Raw genomic sequence first — 21,441 nt, 5'->3', positions numbered from 1 at the left:
CTCCAATCCCACGCCCCAAATCTCTGCTTCTCCATCAGGCAGCAAAACAAAGACTGGAAGGACGTGAGGGCTGCCTGGGGGTTGGGGCAAGGGAGGACCTTTGTCCCAGAGCTTCCATGTTTGTATGATGCTTTCAGGACAGTGTCCAAATGTATGTCTGTACACTTAGTATGGTATTCCTCAGTCTGAACATGCGTTCCCTTCCTTTGCCTCCTGGAGTGCTGCTCCTAGCCTTGCAAAGCTAAGTGAGGGCCAGAAACTAAGCAGGCAGGCCGGGCGTGGTGGCTCATGCCTGTAATCCCAAAACTTTGGGAGGCTGAAGCGGGTGAATCACCTGAGGTCAGGAGTTCGAGACCAGCCTGACTAACATGGTGAAACCCAATCTCTACTAAAAATACAAAAAAAAAAAAAATTAGCCGGGCGTGGTGGCGGGTGCCTGTAATCCCAGCTACTCGGGAGAATCGCTTGAACCCAGGAGGCGGAGATTGCAGTGAGCCGAGATTGTGCCATTGCACTCCAGCCTGTGTGACAAAAGCGAAAACTCCATCTCAAAAAAAAAAAAACAAAAAACAAAACTAAGCAGGCGAAGGAGGGGGACAGCATGACAAGAGTGAAGGACCCAGGGGATCTGTGGTTCTTTGGCTCTCTGGCTGTAGCACATCCTGGAGGAGTCAGCAAGCACAGCCTCGTCAGTGTCCCCCCAGGGCGGCGGCTGCAGCAGCAAGGCCATTTTTAATGTGGCGTGGCAAACAGGCTTTGTGTCCACTCGGCTGCCAGTCTAAGGACTTCTGTCGTCTTTGCCGACTCACAGATGTCCAGACACTGAGCTGTTATTTCAAGTACATTTCTCCAGTTCATCTTGCCGGGAAAAATGACCTTTTAATGCTCCTAATAAGGATGTAACCAGAGGTGGGGGTTTTCCTGCAGTCAGGGACAGTTGGCACCAATGACAACCAGGGTCCTGAGGGAGACCTTCTACTCCACCCATGTCAGCCATCCAAAATGCAGCTGTTTCTCAGAGTGAGGACACTGGCTCAGGGTTCCCCCATTCTCTCACAGGCTTGAGAGGAGGAAGGGGTCCACTGTCCCATGCCCTGTCCCTGCAGATTCTGGGGAATGAAATGCAGTCTGACATAGATCCCCAAAAAGATGTCATTGAGACCTACTCAGCATCCTTCTCATCAAGAATAAAGGACCCTGTGGCTTGGCAGGGAAGCGCTGTTCTGGCCTTTCTCTCTGAACCACGGCGGCATATCCTGGGTGCTTTGGTTCTACGAACTTACGGGGTAGAAGCAAAGCAGGCATGAGCACAACCTGATTGTGCAACAAAATGCTTCAACCAACCTCCAAATCATCTATCCCTAGAGTAGCACCACCCCTGCTTCCTAAGGCTGACATTACTTGCCTGCAACTAGGTTCTCATTTGCCGGGAAGCCTCCTTTCAACCACCTCTCTCTCTGCCACCTTCCAGATCTTGTCCACTTTGATATTCCCTCGATCCACATAGAGCTTGGGTCGACGCTCCGCCTGAGTCCCCTGGAGCACATGCGGCGACACTCAGTGACTGACAAGAGGGACTCGGAGGAGGAGTCTGAGAGCACCGCCCTCTGACATGGCACCGCCCATCCTGCCTCTCGTGTACATACATCACGGGCCCTAGGAACGCCGCCAGGAGCAGTGTCCGTGAGCTTGCCAAGTGTTCTCTGCTGGCTCTTTCCTGCCACTGCCAACACGAGGTTGGAATCTGGCAGAAAATTGTGATCTCCAGTCCGTGTGGTGATGCTGGTGGTGCAGGTTTTGTTTGTTCCTTTCGGGTGGTGACTTCGGCCTTTTGTTTGACCTTTGCCTTTTGACTTTGTGCCTCTTTTGATCCACTTTCAGCCTCCATGCCAAGCAACACCCACCTGTCCATCCAAGGCTGGTCAGGAACGTCCTTTGCAGGGTCGGGGTGGTGTGGGAGAGGCTCACTTTGCCTGGTTAGAGCCGAGGGCTGCTACCTTTTCCTTGGACGGCTCATGTCAGGTCTTGCAGGATCAGTTTAATGGCCACAGAAAGGAAGCAGGACGGCAGGGCCCCTCTCACCCACAACTGGACCAGGTCCAGGATTCTAGCAAGTCCTGGGGCACTGACCTTTGCCAGCTACTCGGGGGAGGGCTTGCCACTGGAAAACCCTTCAGGCTGCCCCCATCAATCAGTGGGCTCCAAAGTAAATGGCTGAAAACAAAAATGTTTCACTTCCTAACAAAACAGTTGTTTTCCTTTTTCCACTGTGTGACTGAAAGCTCCTATATATCATTTTATATTTCTGAATCTATAAAACAAGCCTGACAATGTCGGGAGGGCCCAAAGGTGGCCTCCATGTCCCCAAATATATTGGCTATATGAGAGTAATTTTATCCCTCTAGGTACCTAAAGGCACCCAGCTCACTAGTCTGTGGGGTCCTGGAGCCTGTCTCTTCTTTCTGGAGGTTCAAACTGAATAGCAATAATTATGTTACCCAAAGCATGTGGAGGAAAAGTGAAACCAGCCACGGAGACACCGGCCCACGGGCTCGGCCTGCGGTGTAGCCTGCTTTGCTCACCAGCATCAGCCGCTCATCCCTTCTCATGAAGTCCCATCTGGTCATGGGGACGAGGGCCGGGAGGGCACCGGGTAGCCTCCTCACACTTGGGGATTAGGGGAGTGAGAGAAGATTTGGGCCATGCATGCGAAGTCAAAGTTTAAAATTTTATCCTTTTAAAATAGATATAATATACCTATACATGATATAATATTTGTATATATGAAATCTCTCTATATTTGTTTAATTTGAGCCATTCAATCTAAACCGATGTACAGGTGTACAATGAAAAATTTAAATGCTTAGTTATTTTTCCCAACACAGTGTAAAGTCACCCTCCTCTGAGACTGGGATGTGCAGACTTTTGATGTCACAGCTTTGCTCACTTCCTGGCAAGGGCAGTTCATGCCTCAATTTGTAATGGGAGTCTGGGGTAAGGGTGGGGGTTGAAAGTTATCTTTAAATACATGTACAAATCGTTGTCAAAAGTAATGTTATTAAAATAGATTTATTATCCCTGAGCTTGGCATCTGTTCTTGCTTTAATAAACCTGCGGGGACATGGCTGTCAATCTCAAATGTGCGCCTGGATGGAGCCTGAAGGAAGGTCACCACCTGTGTAAAGCCAGGTCCCTGGTTGATCTCTCGCTTGTCATATGAGTTTTTAAAGCTCTTTTCACATTCTCCTGGGTAGGGAATATACACAATAAATACTAGATTCGACTTGGAAAATGCTCTCCATTTGTCAAACACTAATCCGCGTCTGTAAATCCTGCAAGGTCAATGGAAACCAGCCCCATGTGCCAGTTCTCAACACCTTCATGGGCAAAGTGATCCTCACTCTCAGTATGGAAGCAACACAGCAAATCTATTGTCTCCACTTTTACCCAGAACAACCAGAAGACTTGCATTTCCCTGACCAATTAAACCAGCCCGGCCAGGCTCTCACTGATTGATTGACAGGGAAAGCATGCCCTGCTGTGAGCTGGCACAGCTCGAGTTCTGTCAAAAAGACTTACTTGGCGAATAAGGGTGGCTCTCTGAGGACAGGTTCCAGAGGTGCTCACTATGATGGGAGCTGACTTCCAAGCCACTCGGGTACCAGGCAGCTGCCACACTACAGCAGAGAGCCTTCTCCAAGGTGGAGCACAGCAGATCCTGCTCTGTAGCAGCAGTAGGAGGAAGCAAAAGAACTCACAATTGCAAACTCAATCTTTATTGCAGCTGAAATACTATTTTCGTTGAGTCTCGGACACTTAGACCCAGTGATCCTGTTACTCTGCTTGTCTCTGGTGTGCAGGGAATCACTTTTCTGGATTAGAGGAAAGGTGCTGTTGTCTGTTTCCATGACTTCTTTAAAAACTGCCTTGAAATTAGTTCATCTGCTTGCTTGCATGTGGCACCCTCCTGTCCCGCAGCTGTGCCAGGCACCAGTCCTAAGAGGCGTCTACAGACTAGCGCTTATCTGGGAGCCCAAGCCTCAGCACAGCTCCATACTACCTATCCTGAGCTGCCTCCTGGGGGACCGTGCTCTTCAGCTTCTATCAGCAAGGAGGGCAGATACGGGTGTGCGTGCGTGGGGCAGAAGACACACAGCCTTCAGAGTTCAGGGTCTCCCAGATCTTCACTGGGCTCTGACTTTCTTGGCCTGTGGCTCCTCTGTGTGGGCCCGTTTCTGCTGAGGCTCCCCGTCCTCCAGGCCGCCTGCCAGCTCCCTGGACAGGAGGGCCGCCCGTACCTGCCGCAGCTCCCGCCTCTCCCTGCGCTCCTCCATCTCCTCGATCTCGCCAGCAAACAGGGCTTTCAGTGGGGGAATCAGCTTGGGCATTGTTGGAAAGTCTCCAAAGCAGACCTAGAAGACACAGTAGAAGGACATGTCTCAGAGGGGCAGGGCTGGGGGACAGGAGCTGGGAGGGATGCAATCGTATGCTCACACAGCAGCGCCAACGCCCCTTCCTTGGCACAAGCCAACGGGCCGCAGCTGAAATGGAAAAAAAGAATGGCATGGAGGGAGCCCTCTAAAGGGGCAGAGGCTCCCAGGCCTGGCTAAGGGCCTCCGGAGAGGGAAGGGAGAGCAGTCCAGATGCTCTCAAAATCAAGCTCCTGAAAAACGAGGCCTGGCTCGGGCCCTGCCCCTTCATTCCAGAAGGCCAAGGGTCGGGCCTGGCTTTCCCACTCACAAGAGGCAACCACCTATCTCACAGGTCTGTGCTGAGGCTCAAATGCCATGACTGTGAGCAGTCCAGGCCTAAAAGGATTCTCAGAAATTTCCAGTGAACTGAGACTGAAGACTAGTTGGCCCCTGCAGGAGGTGGGTCTCACCAGCAAACCCAGCGTGGTTCCACCTGGTTAGTGATGGGTAGATACCCTTTTCCCACAGTGGCCCCAAACAAGAAAGCAAACTCCAGCTGACCGTCCTACTCAGTGTGTAGAGTCCCGTCTCCCTGACCCGTCCCTGCCCTGTGCTGTCCACGTGACATACAGACCTTCATGTGGTCAAAGGCAATTCCCACTTTGTCGTTGAAGTTGGGGCTGAAGAGGGGGACCTTGGCGTAGCGCTGGCTGAAGTGGTTCAGCATGATGAACTCCGCGTTCATCCGCATCCCCACGTTGATGGCTTGGGACGTCGTGCTGCAGGTGAAGGACAGAGCAGACTGAAGCTGAACCCAATTGCAAGACTGCAAAGCAGACAGTGGCACAGACCCTGGCCATCAACTGCCAGGGCACCTGGGGAAGCCGGTGGGTTTTCTTAACGGGCACCTCCGTAGCCAGCACAATCTCCCCTGAGGGCCAGAGCCCTCATACACACCCCTGAATGAAGCCCACCCTCTGTGTTGGCTGCCAAATCTGTCCATGAGGACACCTAAGAGAAAGCACAGGGCCCACCTGGGGTAATGCACTCCTTTGTTGAAATTAACAGCCAAAAATTCAGTCCCCCAGCCCCCACCTTCCCCTGGCAATTCCGTGACGTGGCTTATAGTTTATTCAGCCGATTTCTAAATGCTTTCAAAAAACTGTGCCTCACTCTAGAACCTTGCCTAGAAAATTCTGCAAAAATAAAGGCCAAGGGCCTGTGAGCACTGCCACAGGTCAAGGAAGCCCCCATAGCCCTTGATAGGAAGCAGGGCAGCCCCACATCAGTGGAGACAAACGACGGCTGCTCAGTGTCACGTAGGGGGGAGGGAGAGGATGTGGGCGACAAGGACTGACCGGCCTTTGCTACCTGTGTGTCTTTTCCACTGCTTCCTCTTCCAAACCATCTTCCAGGGTGGCTTCATGTATCAAGAGGGTGGCATCTTTCCCTGGAGAAGCAGCACAAGGATCAGGGCAGAGTTCTCTGCGAGAGCAGCACATAGCCTCAGTCACGTGCTGTTTCCTGGTCTCAACACTCAACTCCCCTGGCCCTGGGTCTGCCTATTAGGATGACAACCAGAGACTCTGAGGGTGGGGACCTGAGTTTCCTGCCTGTGCTGACGTTTCCCTGCAAGCTCACCTGCATTCACCTCCAGCTACACAAACCCCAGAGCAACCTGAGGGTGGCTTGCTTCTTCCCCTACTCACCCATCTGGACCAGAGCCTCGCAGGGCATGGTGTCCCCGGAATAGACCACTTTCCAGCCAGAGGTGTGCACCAGCGCACAGCCAAACGCATGCTTGCAGTGCCGCACCAGACAGGTCTGAAACTAAAAGGGCGGGGCTGGAGGGCTCTGCAGCTCTGCTCCCCACCTCGCCCCCACGATGCCTGCGGCTGTGCCCCTTACCTCTTCCAAATCACATGTTCCCAACAGCGAACTGATCAATCTTTCCACTGCAGGACTGGAGATCTCAGCCCCTTCCTGAAGGTATTTGGCAGGAATCATACTGTAAAAAGACAAAACATTTAAAATGATAATAAACATTTCTTGGACATCTGGAACCAAAGTTTAAGTCTTTGGCTGGAGAACCCCAAAATCATTCTTAGGAGAAAACATGATTTAAATCATAGTCACTAAGGTGAGGAAACAGCAGTCAAATATAAAGAGCCAAACCAAAGCCTCTAGACCACTGGGAGAAACCCACCAGGTGAATGCTGCCTCTGGCTCAGGCAGCACAGGCCACGGATGGCTCCAGCAGAGAGGCCTCCTTCCCCTTGGGGTGAGGATGGTGCCACCTGCCAGCTAGCCACACACCTGCTACGGACATTCTCTGTGCTAGCCACTATCTGGGTGCTTGGCTCTGGAACTGTCCCATCAAGAAAAGCTGCTCGAAGTTTAGAAAGCAGCTCAGAACTCAAATGAGGACTGGGAAGAAATGCTTCTAAGAACATAAGCATTACATGGGAACTATCTAATGGTTTCTGTCCTTCAGCCAAAGCACTTGTCCCCCTGCTTCTGCCATCTGGGACCATGTCAAGGGCAAGGCTGCTGGGGGATATTGGTAACTACCCCAGTGTCAACCTTGAGCTTCTGAAGGAGGTGGCAGCAAGCAAAAGCCCAGGGGGCCAGGCTGCCCTGGATGCTCACCTGATGTGGTGCAGGACCTCTTGGCACTGGTTGTGGTACTGCTGGAGCCAGGCTTTGAGCTGGTTGGGGGCAACCACCAGCAAAGGGTGAAGCGGCTTTCCCAAAGACGCCTGAAACAAAAAATCCAAGTGCCAACTCAACGACGGAACATCTCAATAAAAACTGGAGTGCCAGCAAGCATAGCGGATGACGTGTAAACCACTGAAATGCAAAACGTCAATCAAGTGCCACACTTACCAAGGCTCGTTCTCTCTGCAGCAAGATATTTAGCAAGCCCTGGCAAGGAAACAGGAGACATGCATTAGCCAGGCCCCAGGGCGATCTTCTCCTTCGGGTTAGGGTCTGGAGTCCGCGCTCTTTCAGGAGCTGCCAGCCCTATGTCACCCACCAGCCTCTAACACAGCTGCAGTAGGGGTGGCACATGCTAAGCCCCCTGCGCCATGACCCTGAAATGTCACAGGCAGAAAGCAACGTGACCCGTGTTGGGAAGAGGGCAATGGCCCAGGGCCTGGCACCCCAGGAGACCAAGGTGAGGGTCTCACAGCCACACCTCCTGCATCTGGCCAAAGCTTCCTCTGAGCAGGCCGTGTGAAATTCAAGATTCAAAGAAGCCTGGGTAAACTCAAACCTGTCCTGCTGCAGGAAAGGAACTAAACAGAAAGAGCAGACATTCTTGTTGCGCAGGACGACTATGTTGAGTTTTGTAAAAGACCATTTCCTAGCTAGAGATGAGTAACAAAAGCTCTGGGCAAGTTTGGAAGTGGCGGAAAAGATGCGGCCAAAGGGCCAACTCAGCGTGGCAGTGCCTCCTCCAGGCTCCAGCTTTGTGGTCCAGCCCAACACTCACCGTGTGGTGATCTGCGTGCAGGTGGGACACAAACACAGCAGCCAGGGTGCCCAGGACCCTGTCCACCTGGTCTCCATAATGACGGAACAGCTGCCCAAACGTGCCCTCACCACAGTCCAGTAGCAGAGACGTGTCGGGGCTACGGAAGAGACGAAGAAGAGAGTCACCGCCACTGGGAAGCTGCTGATGGTTCAGAGGCTGATGTCTGCTTTGGACAAGACCAGGAAGCAACTGCAGAAATTTCTGTCTCTCGTGCTTTGCTTTGAGGAGCTAATATAAAAGCCAATTAATTTAACCATAAAGGTAATTTTACATGTGTCATCCTCTTTATAGCAAAGAAGTATCCATGGAACCCTGAAACCCTTTCGAGTAGACTTACACAAAGGCTGGGCATCAAAAAAAAAAAAAAAAGTTTATAGGAGGCTTAAAGCATTTAGTCCTAACAATGAATCTGACTACGCAGATTGACTGTGGCCACAGCCTCTGTTGAGAATACCAGACAGGCACTGGGCCACACGAGACTCTTTCTAGGTCCAGCTGCCATCGGACTTTTCCCCCTTTGCAAGCAGTCGGGGTTTCCTCAGCTCATGTCCTCAAAGACACCTGGTGCAGGGCGGGCTGCAGGTGCTTCATTCAGGGAGCTAGTTAATGCAGACTCCCACGTGTCACTCGGGGTTTCTGACTTGGTTTTAGGTAGGGCTCTGGAAGCCTGGATTCTGATAAGCTTCTTGGGCTATTCTGCCGTGCAGTCCATTTCAGAAGCTCTGCCCCAAGGGAGAGAGAGTGCTGACCCGCTCTCGCCTCCTTCCTTCTCTGGGAGGAGCCACGAAGACTGAGAGGGCTGCACCCATTTTGCAAAGAGAAGCCTCGGTGCTAAGATATTACCTTCTGGGGGAAAAAGGAGTCGGGAGGCAAGGTGGCAACAGCACCTTCCCATTAGCTTCAGCTGGTTCAAAAGCCACTCGCGGGGTGTCGGGTCAGCAACTCAAAAAGCCCTTCTTCCCCCAGGATCTCAACCCCCGGGAGAGGCTGGCTCACTCCAGGCTGCTTTATTGCATGTCCTCATCCATAGAGAAACACACCCCAAATTGTATATTTCTGATGTCAGGGCGCATCTCGTCACTGCTGTATATATTTAATGCACTATTTGGTTGTTTATCATCCACCACTAGCATCTAAGATGACAAAGCAAAATTTAAAAACAAACCTGGTAATTCACAATGTTATTTTCTTCACATATTATCTGCAGAGATAACATGTACATTTCACAACGCATTTGACTAATCTCTCTGCTGATGACCCCAGGCAAACCCAAGAGAATCAACTAAAAAGCATGTCAAGGGGAATCCAATAAAGGGGCTGAACACAAATGTGCAAAACCCTAAAGCTTTTTAACATACTAGCAACAAATAGCTGGGGGACAATACCACGTAGCAATCAAGACCCCCAAGTCCCCGCTCAAACTTCAGATGACCCACTTACCAGCTGTACGAACCACAGCAAGTCGCCTCTCTGAGTATCGGTTCACCCATCAACAAAATGGGTAGTTACTCACCACTTCACAGGATTAATGTAAAAATTAAACGAGCTAATTTCTTAGCTAGGTGTACTGCACGCAGTAAAATCAGCTGTTTATTAAAAGACATCATGGGATGAATTTTGGTGATTCCCAGGGTAAAAGTTTGCTGCTGAGGCTATAAAATGCAGTAAGGCCACCCTCCTCTCCTGGACACTCCAGTCGACATGACAAGTGACAGGGCTTGATACCGCTGCATTTCAAATCGACTGGTGAGTACAGCAAGACTTTTGTTTAAAAAGTAAACATGCCCTTGATGGAAGGACGCTTCCTGGGAAAGCAGCATACCTTATATTGACAAGTGTGGCACTGACATTTCGAGTCTTCATCGGGATGGCAGACCCTGTTCCAAGGAAGATGATTTCTGGGTACTGACTTCTTTTCTCTGTGAAAAAATCCATGTGAAACAATCCATTCCTTTGGGTCAAAAGTGAGCCAGCATGCAGCCATGAGATGCAATGGTTTGAATATCATTGGTTTGTCCCCAAACCTCATGTGGAAACGTGCTCCCTAGTATGGCGGTTTTGGGAGGCAGGGCCTAGCGGAAGGCGTTTGGGCTACGGGGACGGATCCTCCTGAGTGGCTTGGAGCTGCAGTAGTAAGTACTGGCTCTCAGGAGACTGCATTACTTCTCAAGGGAATGGATTTGTTCCCAGGAGAGCAGGCTGTTATAAAGCCATGGTGCAGCTCAGGTTTTCCCGTCTTCACAAGCATCCACTTCCTACTTGCGCTCCTCTGCCATGTTATCGTGCAGCATGAAAGCCTTCACTGGAAGCTAGGGCCATGACTTTCAATTCTCAGCCCGCAGAACTGTTAACTAAATAAACCTCTTTTCTTGATAAATTACCCAGTCTCACATATTCTTTTATAGTAACAAAAAACAGACTAAGACGGATGGGTAAGCAACACAGTTCTATCCAGCTTCCCAGGAGGGGGACTGGCAGGCTCCTGGCAACCGCCCTGAAACAAAGGACTTCGCACCAGTGTGGAACAGGCTATTTGTCACCAAAGGGCTAAGAAGAACAACAAATAAATTCTCCAGTCCTTTCTTCAAAAGAATTGCTGTAATCCTTTTACGTTTAAAAAATGACATTTCTTTATGCTGGGAACTGTCATTTATTTCAAGAGAACAGTGTGTGCCTTGCATCCAGCTCTTACTGCAAGACCATGCACTTTGGTCGCATCCTCCTAGCCCTACAAGGTAGGAAATGCTCTGCTTCCCAAGGGGGAAACAGGCTCAGAGGCCCAGGTCTCCGGTGAAGATGGTAAGAGGCAGGGTCAGGATTCAAATCCAGGGAGACTCGATGGTTCCAAAGCCTGTGCCCGGCCCTCAGCCTCAGTTGAGTGACGTGGCCAAGATCCTCCATGGTTGTGCATCTGCAAAGCCAGGACTAGATCCCTGTCAGCCAAGTCCCTGCTCAAAGCTCTTTCCACAGGCGTTCACTAAACCATTTCACTCAGTGCGTGCCTTGCCAAGAATGCCTGGGTGCCATCACCAAATGCTCTGATTGGGTGGGATGGGGCACAGGAATTGGGATTCTTTTTTTTTTTTTTGAGACAGAGTCTCGCTCTGTTGCCCAGGCTGGAGTGCAGTGGTGCAATCTCGGCTCACTGCAAGCTCCGCCTCCCGGGTTCACGCCATTCTCCTGCCTCAGCCTCCCGAGTAGCTGGGACTACAGGTGCCTGCCACCACGGCTGGCTAATTTTTGTGTTTTTAGTAGAGACGGGGTTTCACCATGTTAGCCAGGATGGTCTTGATCTCGTGACCTCATGATCCGCCCACCTCGGCCTCCCAAAGTGCTGGGATTACAGGCATGAGCCACGCACCCAGCCAGGAATTGGGATTCTTAAACTCCCTAAAGCCCCCTCCTCCAATGACTATAATTCTAACGTACAGCCGAAGTAGAGAAGCCCTAGATTAGACTGAAAAGCCAGGTTAGAATGTGCCCCGCCAGCACTCCACTTAATGCCAGCATATAAACAGAACCAAAGACAAAAACCACATGATTATCTCAATAGATGCAGAAAAGGTCTTTGACAAAATTCAACAACTCTTCATGCTAAAAACTCTCAATAATTTAGGTATTGATGGGACGTATCTCAAAATAATGAGAGCTATCTACGACAAACCCACAGCCAATATCATACTGAATGGGCAAAAACTGGAAGCATTCCCTCTGAAAACTGGCACAAGACAAGGATGCCCTCTCTCACCGCTCCTATTCAACATAGTGCTGGAAGTTCTGGCCAGAGCAATCAGGCAGGAGAAGGAAATAAAGGGTATTCAATTAGGAAAAGAGGAAGTCAAATTGTCCCTGTTTGCAGATGACATGATTGTATATCTAGAAAACCCCATCATCTCAGCCCAAAATCTCCTTAAGCTGATTAGCAACTTCAGCAAAGTCTCAGGATACAAAATCAATGTACAAACATCACAAGCATTCTTGTACACCAATAACAGACAAACAGAGAGCCAAATCATGAGTGAACTCCCATTCACAATTGCTTCAAAGAGAATAAAATACCTAGGAATCCAACTTACAAGGGATGTGAAGGACCTCTTCAAGGAGAACTACAAACCACTGCTCAATGAAATAAAAGAGGATACAAACAAATGGAAGAACATTCCATGCTCATGGGTAGGAAGAATCAATATCGTGAAAATGGCCATACTGCCCAAGGTAATTTATAGATTCAATGCCATCCCCATCAAGCTACCAATGACTTTCTTCACAGAATTAGAAAAAACTACTTTAAAGTTCATATGGAACCAAAAAAGAGCCCGCATCGCCAAGTCAATCCTAAGCCAAAAGAACAAAGCTGGAGGCATCACCCTACCTGACTTCAAACTATACTACAAGGCTACAGTAACCAAAACAGCATGGTACTGGTACCACAACAGAGACATAGATCATTGGAACAGAACAGAGCCCTCAGAAATGATGTCGCATATCTACAACTATCTGATCTTTGACAAACCTGACAAAAACAAGAAATGGGGAAAGGATTCCCTATTTAATAAATGGTGCTGGGAAAACTGGCTAGCCATATGTAGAAAGCTGAAACTGGATCCCTTCCTTACACCTTATACAAAAATTAATTCAAGATGGATTAAAGACTTAAATGTTAGACCTAAAACCATTAAAATCCTACAAGAAAACCTAGGCAATACCATTCAGGACATAGGCGTGGGCAAGGACTTCATGTCTAAAACACCAAAAGCAATGGCAACAAAAGCCAAAATTGACAAATGGGATCTAATTAAACTAAAGAGCTTCTGCATAGCAAAAGAAACTACCATCAGAGTGAACAGGCAGCTTACAGAATGGGAGAAAATTTTTGCAACCTACTCATCTGACAAAGGGCTAATATCCAGAATCCACAATGAACTCAAACAAATTTACAAGAAAAAAACAAACAACCCCATCAAAAAGTGGGCAAAGGACATGAACAGACATTTCTCAAAAGAAGACATTTATGCAGCCAAAAAACATGTGAAGAAATGCTCATCATCACTGGCCATCAGAGAAATGCAAATCAAAACCACAGTGAGATACCATCTCACACCAGTTAGAATGGCCATCATTAAAAAATCAGGAAACAACAGGTGCTGGAGAGGATGTGGAGAAATAGGAACACTTTTACACTGTTGGTGGGACCGTAAACTAATTCAACCATTGTGGAAGTCAGTGTGGCGATTCCTCAGGGATCTAGAACTAGAAATACCATTTGACCCAGCCATCCCATTACTGGGTATATACCCAAAGGACTATAAATCATGCTGCTATAAAGACACATGCACATGTATGTTTATTGCGGCACTATTCACAATAGCAAAGACTTGGAACCAACCCAAATGTCCAACAACGATAGACTGGATTAAGAAAATGTGGCACATATACACCATGGAATACTATGCAGCCATAAAAAATGATGAGTTCATGTCCTTTGTAGGGACATGGATGAAACTGGAAAACATCATTCTCAGTAAACTATTGCAAGGACAAAAAACCAAACACCGCATGTTCTCACTCATAGGTGAGAATTGAACAATGAGAACTCATGGACACAGGAAGGGGAACATCACACTCTGGGGACTGTTGTGGGGTTGGGGGAGGGGGGAGGGACAGCATTAGGAGATATACCTAATGCTAAATGACGAGTTAATGGGTGCAGGAAATCAACATGGCACATGGATACATATGTAACAAACCTGCACATTGTGCACATGTACCCTAAAACCTAAAGTATAATAAAAAAAAAAAAAAAAAACTATGAGAAAAAAGAAAAAAAAAAAAAGAAAACAGCAGCAGGGGGCAGAGCCCAGGAAAGAAAGCCTGCTCTGCAGGCTCTCACTCACCTGCTGGGGCTGGGCCGTCCTGCACACTCCTCCTGTACTCCTGCACACTCTGCTCGAAGTTGGGAAGCTGCAGTGCCTCGTCTATGAATTCCTCAGGATTGCAAGTAATAATGGCATCCCTGCAGGGAGAGAGAGAAGCATCTCAGGTGACAGGGTACATGGCCTCCGCAGACCCCAATGTGGATGTCCAGAATAAATTCAGGGGGACAATCTGCAGGAAGTTCCTTCAGATCAACACTGAAGGTTAAGTGACTAGGATCTGGGGCAGTTCTGCTCCACCGCCTTTTGGATGCTGCACTGCTCTGCCTCAGGGCCAGTCAACGGGGCACTACTGATGCTCAGGGCAAGATGGTTTTTTTCTGTGGCCAGTGCTGCTGTCCTGGTGCAGTACCCCTGACCTCTCCCCACTAGCAGCACCACTACCCACCTCCTAGGCTGTGACAACCAAGAATGTTTCCAGACATTGCCAAATGTCCTCTGAGGGGGTCAATGGTCTGAGCTGAGAAGCAGGGCCCCTAGAGGAGTGACTCTGAAACTCATGTTCACACCCAGGAACCTTGGCAAAACGCAGAAGCCAATTCAGCAGCTCTGCAGTGAGGCCTGAGAATCTCACTTTCCTAGCAAGCCCCAGATCACACGGAGTGACAACTCCTTGGACAGGCGGCTCTTCAACCTCGCAGAGCATTAAAATCATCTGGGAGCTTGTGAGTCCCAAGCCTAACTCTCAAGATTCTAATTCACTACGTCTGGGGCAGGCCCTATGCAGTATTTTTCACAAGCACAAGGTAAATCTGAATGTCGGCTAGGGCTGTGTATCACTGCTGTGTGTTAAGAGCCTGTGCAGACGCCGACAAACGGACACCAGGTTCTTCAACCCCATGATGTTGCCTGTGGGCCCGAGTCTTGCTAGTATAGTCTCTTAAAGGGCCCCAACTACCCAACCTCAACAGCAGACAGCATCCAGTCATAATCCAGCACATGCTCTATTCTAATACAAACACTGTGGAGTGGGCAGAAAACTTAAAATCAAGGTTCAGATCTTTAAAAATTAAAGCAGGCCGGGCGCGGCTCACGCCTGTAATCCCAACACTTTGGGAGGCTGAGGTGGGTGGATCACCTGAGGTCAGCAGTTCGAGACCAGCCTGGCCAACATGGTGAAACTGGTCTCTGCTAAAATTACAAAAAATTAGCCGGGCGTGGTAGCAGGCGCCTGTAATTCCAGCTATTCGGGAGGCTGGGGCAGGAGAAATGCTTGAACCCGGGAGGCGGAGGTTGCAGTGAGCTGAGATCACGCCATTGCACTCCAGCCTGGGCAACAAGAGCAAAACTCCGTCTCAAAAAAAAAAAAATAAATAAATAAATAAAAATAAAATAAAGATGTGGGGCAGTAAGGCTGTTCACTTTCCTGGTTGGATTGTACTGGAAGAGGTTTTCAAGATGGCATTTTACATTTATCAAGTACCTTAACAAGTGTCACACTCTGGGCCAGTAATCCCACATTTAGGAATGACTTGAAAGGCACAGAGTTCCCATCAAAGATTTATATGTAAGACATTTATTGTTTTATTCATTAGAACAGCAAAAAATTGGAAACATCCCAAATGAGTAAACATCCCTATTTGGAATACCAATAAAAATCTTGTTACTTAAGACTATTTAGTGATACAGGAAAAGACTGACAATATAAACCCACATACACAAATCAAGAAACACAAAATGTTATCAGTCATTATCTCTGGGCAACAGGATTATAGGTGACTCTGTTCATCATACATTTCCTGTTTTCTATACTATGAAACATATGAGCTCTATCAGTGCTATTCCCATGCAAGGCAATTTTAGAAAAGGAGAACTACTGGCCCCAATCTGCCCACCTCAACCCAGCCTGGAGTAGGCTGCTTTTCTAAATAAATTCACATTGGCACACAGCCAAGCCCATTCATTAGCTTATTGTCCGTGGCTCTTTTGCGCTCAAAGCGGAGTTGAATAGTTACAACGGAGACCACGTGGTCTAGAGAGCCTCCTGAAACATTTACTATGTGGCTATTTACAGAAATGTTTCCCAACTCGACTGAGACGATTCCATTAGTTCAAGATGGCACAGACCTCTGCCACTCCCTCCTGGGACGGAGCTGGTACTTGAGGAGGCATTCACCCTGAACCATGGGCACGCTGAGGGTGGGGCCCTCCTGAAAGAGACAAAACACATTCATGGAGAGAAAGAGAGGGGGTGAGAGCTGGGCCGATAAGGGGCCGGTCTGAGACACTACCTTACAGGGAAAACTGGTGAGCAGGGGGAAGATGTCCGGGTGGATGAGGTTGAGCTGGGTTTGAATCTTGTGGCTGCGAAGGTTGTGAACTGAGGCACAGTTCTCATTCAGGACCAAGTGCTGGGTGTCAGGCCCAAACCTGTGAAGAAACAGACCCGGCATTTGCAGCGTCTGTTAGGAGGCAAGTTCCCCCTGAGGAGGAGTGCTGAGCTCAGGAGTGGTAATGAGGATGACGTGTTCAAACAGTTCAGTGACTTGCCCCGCCCCAAGCAGTTACTACATGGCCAAACATGGTCCCACTCCTGCTGTCTCAAAGCCCGGTGTCCCCTAGCTCAGCTGCCTTTCAGGTGTGCTGGGAAAAGTGAGAGGAAACACAAGAAAAAGAAGATGTCCAGGGCATACAAATAGGGGACTCAAACCCTGAGGAATGAAAGAGACAGCAGGAGAGCAGGCCATGGAGTGAGGGGCGGGTAAAGGGGCATGTTGGGGGAGACAGGCAGGGGCCAAACAGGTCACCGCGCACCCAAGCTCAACTCATACTCCTCCACCTGGCCCTGGCCAGCGATGCCCCGAGGAAGAAGTAAAGCTCCCTCTCCTTCCAGTGACTAAACATCTACCTCCCAGGGCTGCTGGCGACAACCCTAGAGGGAATGAAGTGAAATGAAGGGTATTTCACACACTGCCTCCCACAAAGTGGGCATTCAGTAAATGGAAGCTATCATTTTATAGCTGCAATCTCTTCTTTGGGATTCACTTGTGGAATCCTCAACCAAACGGCAGTATTTGTTCAGACACCCTGAAGAATGTGGAGGGTGTAAAATAAATGGAATCGTGTGGACACTGCACCACCTAGCGGTGCATTTTCTTCACAAGTGTAGCACAGATCTGGGACGCCTAGAATTCTGGGAAGGCAGGAATCCCACAGAAAGTTTAGGCAGCCGCAGAAGGGTAGGTAGCGCTGGAAAGAGCAAGAGGGGAGGAGAGGGGAATCCACCACTGCCCAGAAGAGTTACCCCAAGTGCCGCTGGGCTGGGCTCCATACCTCTCCATCCACTGCTGGTACCGGCTGTCCAGAAGCACAGATTCTGGGGCCATGTGAACCACCAAGGCCACGGGGGCATCTGCCTTTCCTTGGTACCTGGGCAGAAGAGTGGGGCTTTACAAAGTGATGCAGACTCAGGACACACAAAGACAGGGACCATGCAGCCAGGGAGGGGCGTCGTGTGGCCCTCTGCGAGCACTGCAGTGAGCTGACAGCCGCCACACCCAGGCCATGCTCTCACAGCAGGCTGCTCACGGCAGACCCCAGTGCTGGGCCATTTCCAATGGACATGGGGTTCCTCTATCTGGGAAGCTCTGCTCTGGGCCTTGCAGTCAGCCTGGCTGATCCTTTCTCAGCACTGCATTTCCTTCCTACCCTCTCCACTCATACGGGTCCAACCTGCAAAGCCAGACCCAGGCTCTCCCTGCCTCCTCCTGCTCCCTCTCTCCTTCCTCTCTCACGGGCATTTCCTCGAATAAACCTCTTGCACCTCCAATGCCACCCTGGTGTCTGTCTTCCAGAGGACCTGAGACACAGGCACAAAAAATGAAAATCGTCTGAAATTCTACCACCTGGACAATAGATCACTTACTAACATGCTGATGTGTTTCCCTCCAGTTCCCTTTAAAAAGAAATATACACAGTAGCTATTTTTATCTATCCCAGCATCATCACACATCTGCACATGGCTCTCAAATGACACCTCATTCATTGAAGAGGCTCTGCTGCCCAAAACTTGATTAAAATACAAAGCTGGGGCTACCAGTGCACCCAAATTCACCCACAGAGAATAAAGCGGACCATGAAACAACTCCTAACGCTCTCACTCGGAAGGGGTACAGCAGCCCAAAAGGATTTGTTGTGGTTAAGTAGAAAAAAACAAGTGAAAAAATACAGACAGATACAAACTAGGAACAGGAAAAATACAGGTAAACCATTAAGAGTGGGGGAAAAGATTCAAACTCAGATAGGTGGGTCAAAGATGATTCCACCTGGGATGAAAGCTGAACGGCAAAACTGGTTACCTCTGATGGAGGACAAACACAGAGTGGCAGTGGCCCAAAAGACATTCCCCAGCTGTGATTCCATCCCATAACACAGACTCTTGACCACGACAGTCTCACACACTCTGAACCACCTCATTTGTTTCAATTCAGGCAACGGAAGAAAATTAATTCAGTTCAAAATAATCCAAATGATAATCTGCGGCATTAGTTAGAATTCAAAAAAGTTCTAGAATTTCTTCTGGTATAAGAGCTCTAAGAGTTCTAGTTGAATTTCTAGTCCTCAGTGGTTTCTAGTTTTCAATCTTTTCTAATTTCACTTTGAGGCTGTGTACACCGGAGCCCACCAACTACCAATAGTGACTTAAGGTAGGAGTCCTGGCCTCTGAACTGTAAACCCAGACAGCGGGCCTTCCCAGAAACACAGCTCTTGCCACAAGATGCCCATATCGATGCTGGGCTGGGTTTCAGCTCTCACTTCTCCCACCCTAGAGACCCCTCATTACCTCTGAAAGGTGGCATTCTCACAGATGGGTTGAATGAAGCCTTCATCTGGACATTCTACCACCACAAAAACAGCACCAGGATCTGGAGGAGTACACAGCTCTTCAGCCAAAATCTGCAAAATCAAATAAGCCCGCCCACTGGGGTCACAGCTCAGCCACCAAGCTGAACTGCCTTCAAGGCAACTGCTAACATGACATATCCTATCCAGCGAGCTGAGAGGTAAACAAAGCACAAAACCAACTTTATACATCACCATCAACACCCTTCTAGTCTCTTTGTGGATACCTAAATAGGTAACTGTCAGGTTGAGGCACTTCAGGCCTACACTGGCCAGGAAAGGAGGCCTGGCATTAAGGTTTTCTTCAGTCTGTGGCCACCGGTCCTAATGTCCTTAGAAGTCAGAGGAAATACCTTGACAAAGAATACAGTGGCATTCCTCTGCACCATAAACCCCAGGCCCATCCATATGGGGTCTGTTGTTAGACACTGTCCTGAGCTCAAGTACCAAGGAAAGCATGCACCCTTCAAGGAGATGGATGACCAGATCCTAAATGGACAATCTACAAAAATGCTGGAATGCAGCCGTGTTGACATGCGGGACACACACAGATAAAAGAGGCCATTTTATCACTTAGCTGAGTCATGTCCAAACTGTTCTATGTCCTTCAAAAGTGGTTATCTGTAGGGCCTGAAGAAGACAAACTCTGCCCAGCATTCCAGACCCTACGTGTAACTGCTGAATCATCAAGAAAACCAGGCATCTCACCTCTCTTCCTTCATGAGTGATGCTTTTCCCGTCCTTGACAGCAGCAATGATGGGAGCGATGGCAGCTGTCCCACTGAAATGAAGAGGCAAGGCCTCTGTGAAATGTGATTTCCTTAAGTGGACAGGTGTACCCAGTGAGTCCCCAGAAGCCTCACCCCCCACACTCACATTGGAAGGCCCAGCTCCTTTGCTTTGAGCACCAAGAAGTTTCCTCTCCTTAAGTGAAGCTGCAACAAAGAGAACATAAATGTGATTTTAGTGGCTAATGAAGAAGTTTGGTTTTAAATCAATTTTCTTAGAAGTGTATTTTTCTAGATTTAAAAAAAAAAAAATAATGTTGGCCAGGCGCGGTGGCTGATGCCTGTAATTCCAGTACTTTCGGAGGCTGAGGCAGGCGGATCACCTGAGGTCAGGAGTTCGAGACCAGCCTGACCAACATGGAGAAACCCTGTCTCTACTAAAAATACAAAACTGGCCAGGCGTGGTGGTGCATGCCTGTAATCCCAGCAACTCAGGAGGCGGAGGCAGGAGAATCGCTTGAACCCGGGAGGCGGAGGTTGCAGTGAGCCGAGATTGCGCCATTGCACTCCAGCCTAGGCAACAAAAGCGAAAGTCCATCTCAAAAAAAAAAAAAAAAAAGCTGTTTCCTTACAATTCATTAAAATGCGTTTATTGCTTTCAGAAGGTATACCATATTCTGAAGAAGTCATTTATTGTCAAATGCTTTAGTACTAAAAGCCAAAATGACTTAAATCAGTGTTTTATTTCCCAGAATTAACTCATTATAAATTTAATAAAATGTAATTCAATATAAAAATAAATATCCTTCAAGTATGATTGAGGAGAAACACTGTTCTGTCATTCCACATTCCTCAATTAATAGCTACAGGAATGTCACCAGAGCATTGCCTAACAGAGCAACCAGCAAGCAAACTGCCATGTAACATAATATTTCAATGACAGTGATAGGCTAACAAAAGCATGGATGATTTTTATTTCTCTTGTATTTTTCAATTATTTCGCAATATAATGTCATCGCTTTTATCTTGGAGATAAATTATAATAAAAAATCCCTAATAGGCCAGGCACAGTGGCTCATGCCTGTAATCCCAGCACTTTGGGAAGCCGAGGTGGGTAGATCCCGAGGTCAGGAGATCAAGACCATCCTGGCTAAGACGGTGAAACCCCATCTCTACTAAAAATACAAAAAATTAGCCGGGTGTGGTGACGTGTGCCTATAGTCCCAGCTACTCAGGAGGCTGAGGCAGGAACCCAGGAGGCGGAGCTTGCAGTGAGCCGAGATTGCACCACTGCACTCCAGCCTGGGCGACAGAGTGAGACTCTGTCTCAAAAAAAGAAAAAGAAAAAGAAAAAAAAAAAAAACCCTACTATGCTACTACATTAGAAAGGCAAACAATACTTCTATCAGAAAACTTCATTATCACTTTATAGGAAAAAAAACTTTTCACACCAACAGAAAAATGTCAGAAATGACACGTAGGCCTTTTGAGTGCTAAATGACATTTGATTTTCATTTTCTCCTTTAAATCTTCATCAACTACAGCATCGATTGGGAGCCAAGATGGCCGAATAGGAACAGCTCCCATCTCCAGCTCCCAGCCTGAGCGACACAGAAGACGGGTGATTTCTGCATTTCTGCTTGAGGTACCGGTTTCATCTCACTAGGGAGTGCCTAACAGTGGGTGCAGGACAGTCAGTGAAGCACACTGTGCGCGAGCCGAAGCAGGGCGAGGCATTGCCTCACTCGGGAAGCGCAAGGGGTCAGGGAGTTCCCTTTCCTAGTCAAAGAAAGGGGTAACAGACGGCACCTGGAATATCGGGTCAGTCCCACCCCAATACTGTGCTTTTCCAACGGGCCTGGAAAACGGCACACTAGGAGACTGTGTCCTGCAACTGGCTCGGAGGGTCCTATGCCCACAGAGTCTCGCTGATTGCTAGCACAGCAGTCTGAGATCAAGCTGCAAGGCAGCAGCGAGGCTGGGGGAGG

The 21,441-nt window shown here is 48.6% G+C and overlaps 2 protein-coding genes across 13 annotated transcripts in view; one reads left to right on the top strand and one right to left on the bottom strand.

The window, feature by feature from the left end:
- ARHGAP44 (Rho GTPase activating protein 44) overlaps nucleotides 1–3,082 on the top strand; it is a 201,335-nt gene extending 198,253 nt beyond the window's left edge. For 3 of the 4 annotated variants that reach the window (XM_055258708.2, XM_055258706.2, XM_055258705.2), the window contains one exon: nucleotides 1,472–3,082. In XM_055258708.2, the coding sequence (XP_055114683.1) occupies nucleotides 1,472–1,611 (140 nt within the window). In that variant the 3' untranslated portion in view covers nucleotides 1,612–3,082. The remainder of the gene's footprint in view (nucleotides 1–1,471) is intronic. The other variant, XM_055258707.2, reaches the window with a different exon arrangement.
- ELAC2 (elaC ribonuclease Z 2) overlaps nucleotides 1–21,441 on the bottom strand; it is a 73,680-nt gene that overhangs the window by 35,843 nt on the left and 16,396 nt on the right. For 4 of the 9 annotated variants that reach the window (XM_055258697.2, XM_063628317.1, XM_063628316.1 and 1 more), the window contains exons 9-25: nucleotides 19,602–19,660; nucleotides 19,434–19,506; nucleotides 18,667–18,779; nucleotides 17,157–17,252; nucleotides 16,115–16,253; nucleotides 15,951–16,033; nucleotides 13,845–13,963; nucleotides 9,773–9,869; nucleotides 7,909–8,047; nucleotides 7,299–7,337; nucleotides 7,062–7,171; nucleotides 6,321–6,420; nucleotides 6,122–6,242; nucleotides 5,784–5,862; nucleotides 5,047–5,191; nucleotides 4,299–4,412; nucleotides 3,580–3,723 (exon numbers count right to left, since the gene is read on the bottom strand). In XM_055258697.2, the coding sequence (XP_055114672.1) occupies nucleotides 3,580–3,723; nucleotides 4,299–4,412; nucleotides 5,047–5,191; nucleotides 5,784–5,862; nucleotides 6,122–6,242; nucleotides 6,321–6,420; nucleotides 7,062–7,171; nucleotides 7,299–7,337; nucleotides 7,909–8,047; nucleotides 9,773–9,869; nucleotides 13,845–13,963; nucleotides 15,951–16,033; nucleotides 16,115–16,253; nucleotides 17,157–17,252; nucleotides 18,667–18,779; nucleotides 19,434–19,506; nucleotides 19,602–19,660 (1,770 nt within the window). Of the gene's footprint in view, nucleotides 1–3,050; nucleotides 3,247–3,579; nucleotides 3,724–3,760; nucleotides 4,413–5,046; nucleotides 5,192–5,783; nucleotides 5,863–6,121; nucleotides 6,243–6,320; nucleotides 6,421–7,061; nucleotides 7,172–7,298; nucleotides 7,338–7,908; nucleotides 8,048–9,772; nucleotides 9,870–13,844; nucleotides 13,964–15,950; nucleotides 16,034–16,111; nucleotides 16,254–17,156; nucleotides 17,253–18,666; nucleotides 18,780–19,433; nucleotides 19,507–19,601; nucleotides 19,661–21,441 lie in introns of those variants that run through there. The other 5 variants (XM_055258699.2, XM_063628318.1, XM_055258702.2 and 2 more) reach the window with 3 other exon arrangements.

This window comes from Symphalangus syndactylus, chromosome 20 (genome assembly GCF_028878055.3).
Source record: "Symphalangus syndactylus isolate Jambi chromosome 20, NHGRI_mSymSyn1-v2.1_pri, whole genome shotgun sequence".
In the NCBI taxonomy this organism is placed as follows: Eukaryota; Metazoa; Chordata; class Mammalia; order Primates; family Hylobatidae; genus Symphalangus; species Symphalangus syndactylus.
Note: the sequence above shows the minus strand (reverse complement) of the source record. Positions and strands in the feature narration are given on the sequence as shown.